This window comes from Micromys minutus (genome assembly GCF_963924665.1).
Source record: "Micromys minutus genome assembly, chromosome: 10".
In the NCBI taxonomy this organism is placed as follows: domain Eukaryota; kingdom Metazoa; phylum Chordata; class Mammalia; order Rodentia; family Muridae; genus Micromys; species Micromys minutus.
The window spans coordinates 65,796,853-65,801,208 of NC_137979.1; the positions used below are offsets into that span (position 1 = coordinate 65,796,853).

Here is a 4,356-nt window from a genome sequence, read left to right on the forward strand (position 1 = left end):
TTTCCTTCCTTTGCTGTTGAGTTTGCCAGAAGAACTAACTAGAAGCCAAATAAAACAGCAAAACTCAGCCAGCACCGACGACACAGGAACTAGTGTGAAAAGCAATGTGTCCTTTCTCTCTGTGTAGCCTGAGGAATTCACAAGTGGAGCTGGGGAGATGGTTCAGTGGGTAGCGTGCTTGCTGTGCATGTTAGAAGACACCACGTGTCTGTGACCTGTAGAGGAAAAGACGGGGAGAACCTGAGGGCTCAGTGACCAGCTAGTCTAGCTAAAGTGGAAAGGCTCCAGGTTCATTGAGAAAAACCTGTCTCAAAATAAATAAATAAATAATTAAGATGGAGGGACAGCAAATCATTAGGTGTCAACCCAGTGTGTCATGAGACAAACTCACATGTGAGATGCTCTCCAGTCTCCCAGTACCCTGTCCCCTGAGCCCCAGGGAGATCACAGAGCACCCTTCTGACTGGTGTGGTGACTGCTGTCCCCACACTGTAGAGCACCTGAAAGACAGCTGCCTTCTTTCAGAAAGTCACAGTCTCAGTGCAGAGCCTGGACTGAGCGAGGGGAAAGCAGCAGGCACAGTCTGAGCACACCCACTCCCCAGGCCTGTCCACAGGACAGTCTGGTACCTGAGCCCCTGCCATGTGACCTGCCATGACTCCCTGGACAGAAGTACTTGTTCCATGAACCCTGACACACAGAGGTGGGTTGAGGTAGACAATAAATATTCTTTGATTACTTTTCTTTTTAATTATTTATTTTATGTATGTACACTGTTGATGTCTTCAGATGCACCAGAAGAGGGCATCAGATCCCATTACAGATGGTTGTGAGCCACCATGTGGTTGCTGGGAATTGAACTCAGGACCTCTGGAAGAGCAGTCAGTGCTCTTAACCGCTGAGCCATCTCTCCAGCCCCTCTTTGATTACTTCTAAGTGGCTCCAAGACCCAGCCATCTGCTCAGAGAAAAGGGGACACACAGAGGGACTCAGGGTTGGCTACTGGGGTAGGAAACCCAGAATTGATGCTTAGATTTATCAGAGTCCTGCCTCAGAGTAAAGACAGTGCCTCAATATGGTCACCGAGGGCAGAGTTCCAGGCTGGCAGGGGGCAGCAGGTGAGGGGCACCTGGGAGGAACAGACTGAGGACAGTCAGTGGACTCACTGGGCACACTGTAGGCATGATGGGGTCTTGGATCCCTGGGTATTTGGGTCCAGTGCCACGTGCTCCAGCTCCATCAGATCACTACCTTTATTTATAATAATAAAACAAAAAGTCACAAGCTGATGCTTCTGTCCAGATAAGACAAATTCCAAACTCAAAATCTCACTCCCCTGGGCTGAGGGTACAGCTCAGGTGGGCATCACTGGCTTAGCATGCTCTCAGGCACTGGGTTCAAGACTCAGCACCTCGGTGCTGAAAAGGCGAATTCCTTCCCTAGGCTGCCCTTTCCTTCCCGCTACACTGCCCTGTCAGATCCTCTTACAGACACATGCATGTGCACACACATTTCCACTGCTTTGCCAGACCTTCTATACATGTGCACACACCTTTTTTTCGTTGCCCTTTAAGCCCCAGCATGGGCAGCAGATTGGCACTTCTGAGGAGCAAAGGAGGGCTGCCAGGCGGGAGCAGGTCATCTGCCCCAACCCTGTCCCACTTGACAGTTCCATCTTATCAACCTCAGTCCTCCCCTTACTGCAGGACACTGGTGTCAGCAGCATGAAGCTGAATTTCACTGGTCTGAGGGCCCTGGTGAAGGGGGCAGGGAAAGGTGAGTGTGAGGAGAAGATGAGTGTGAGGGGGAGGTGAGTGTGATCAGGATAAGGTGAGTGTGAGCAGATGGGGGAGTTGGCACTGAACAGAGGAAGGAGGCCAGCCTCAACATTGTCATCTGACCTGGTCAACGTGCCAGTCTCTCCTGGGCTACCACAAAGTTACACTCTGAGGGATGAGTTTATCTTGGCAGCAACATGGCTCCTCCATCCAGGCTGGGAAGATAGACAGCAGTCACTCTGCGGTGGGACCCCATCAGGAGGGTATTGCCTCCTTGACCTGACACCGGTCTGTCTGACCTCCCATTGCTTGGAGCGACAGCCTAAATTTACTCCCTTCTGGCACCCAGATCCTACCAGTTTCTTATCCCACCATTTTCCCTCTCCACAGGGATTGGGCGGGGCACTGCCTCAGGAGCCAAAGTGGTGGCCGTGACTCAGACCAACGCAGACCTGGTCAGCCATGCCAAGGAGGTAAGGCCATGGCCAGGGCCTATTCCCCACCCTCAAGAAAATATCAGAAGCTGGATGAGACAATGTTTCAGGCCACCTATGTCATCCACAGTGTCCTGGGATAGAGCCTGTGTGCGTGGACCTGGGTGACTGGGAAGCCACAGAGAAGGCGCTGGGTGGCATCAGCCCCGTGGATTTGCTGGTGAACAGTGCAGGGGTGGTGCTGATGCAGCCTTTTGTAGAGTCTACAAAGGAGGTCTTTGACAGGTGGGCACTCGGGGGCGGGGAGAAAAGCTGGCACGCTGAGGGGGGTGGCTGAAGACAGGTGGCTCAGAGGGCCAATCTCCCCCCTTCTGCCAGGTCATTCACCGTGAACGTGCGTGCCACTGTGCAAGTGTACCAGTTGAGAAAACTGGAGGGTTGTGGTGCAAACCCAGAGAGTCTGGGGCAGGATAACATGTGTGTTTGCCCAAAACTCTTGAATTCCATATGGTAGCCAAGGGCATGATTAGCCGTGGAGTGGCAGGGTCCATTGTCAACATCTCCAGCATAGCGGCCTATGTCACCTATCCTGGGCTGACCACCTACAGTGAGTGCATTTGTGGAAGGGACAGGAGTAGGTTCTGGACGGGCCTCTGAGAAGGACTGAATAACTGAAGGGTCCTCCGCACTTACACACATCCACAGGCTTCACCAAAGGCACATTAATTATGTTGACCAAATCCATGGTCCTGGAACTGGGGCCATACAAGGTAGGCACAGGGGGCAGGGCCACATCTCAAGGACAAATGATGGGCACCTGGGGCAGGGCTGGGGGTTGAGGCTGAGGATGGGTGAGACCTGAGGACTATACAAAGCTCTGAGCAATGGGCTCAGGGTTCATCTGGACAGAGTAAGTTAGTTCATCAGGTTTGTCCTGGGACGAGTCCCGAGTTGTGCAGGTCAGGCGAGTTCCTTGGCTGTGTCACCAGCTGTGGCTTCTGACCTCAGATCAGAGTAAACTCCGTGAACCCCACTGTGGTGCTGACTGACATGGGCAAGAAAGTCTCTGCAGACCCTGACTTTGCCAGGAAGCTCAAGGAGCGCCACCCACAGAGGAAGTTCGCAGGTCAGCTGGGGACTGGGACGGTGGGTGAGGGAAATACTGTTGCTTTCCAGCAGCCAAGCAACAAGAGCCTTGACTGGTCTGTTGTCCTGCAGAGGTTGAGGACGTCGTCAACAGCATCCTCTTCCTGCTCAGCGACAACACTGCCTCTACCACTGGCTCTGGCATCCTGGTGGACTGTGGCTGCTTGGCTTCCTAGTCTGCCCAGATGGCACCAATAGACCCTTGGCAGCCTCCCTGGCCCCACGCTCACACCATGACCCTGCCTTCAACCCAGCTTCATAGCTCTGCTTCCTTCCTGTGGATCAACCTCACATCCACCCCCAACCTCAGACTCCAGCATCCCTCCCCTCCATATCAGCTAGGCTGTGCTAATTTGCCTAAATAATGGACCATAGTATATCTTAGGGTTTCTATTTCTGCACAAAACACAATGACCAAGAAGCAAGTTGGGGAGGAAAGGGTTTATTCAGTTTACATGTCCACATTGCTGCTCATCACCAAAGGAAGTCAGAACTGGAACCCAAGCAGGTCAGGAAGCAGGAGCTGATGCAGACGCCATGGAGGGATGTTACTTACTGTCTTGCTTCCCCTGGCTTGCTCAGCCTGATTTCTTATAGAACCCAGGTCTACCAGCCCAGGGATGGCACCACCCACAATGGGCTGGGCCCTCCCCCCTTGATCACTAATTGAGAAAAATGCCTTACAGCTAGATCTCATGGAGGCATTTGCTCAAGGGAGGCTCCTTTCTCTGTGATAACTCCAGCTTTCGTCAAGTTGACACGCAGAGCCAGCCAGTACAGGATTCCAAATCCTGAAAGCACACACCCGATACAGTGGAGAAGTAGGGTTGCATGGTCATCTGTGGATTTACACTGCCCAGTGTTTTGTGCAGAATGCCTGGGTGGAGAGATTATATAGGTGACCCTAATTCCCCCTTTGCATCCTGCTGCTGCCTTTTGTCTACCACCTCAACTAGGCCTGTGTCAGTGACCTAGGATTATGGAGGCCTGTTGTATTA

At 52.6% G+C, this 4,356-nt stretch overlaps 1 protein-coding gene across 1 annotated transcript; it reads left to right on the plus strand.

Moving 5' to 3' along the window:
- Nucleotides 1-1,724: 1,724 nt before the first annotated feature.
- Nucleotides 1,725-3,534, plus strand: LOC308425273 (carbonyl reductase [NADPH] 2-like; the record flags this gene model as incomplete). Its single annotated transcript, XM_080922487.1, has 8 exons — nucleotides 1,725-1,776; nucleotides 2,169-2,251; nucleotides 2,343-2,497; nucleotides 2,591-2,655; nucleotides 2,727-2,819; nucleotides 2,918-2,982; nucleotides 3,221-3,338; nucleotides 3,431-3,534. 8 exons carry the CDS (start codon nucleotides 1,725-1,727, stop codon nucleotides 3,532-3,534), a joined length of 735 nt encoding a protein of 244 aa, XP_080778613.1.
- Between the last annotated feature and the right edge of the window lie 822 nt (nucleotides 3,535-4,356).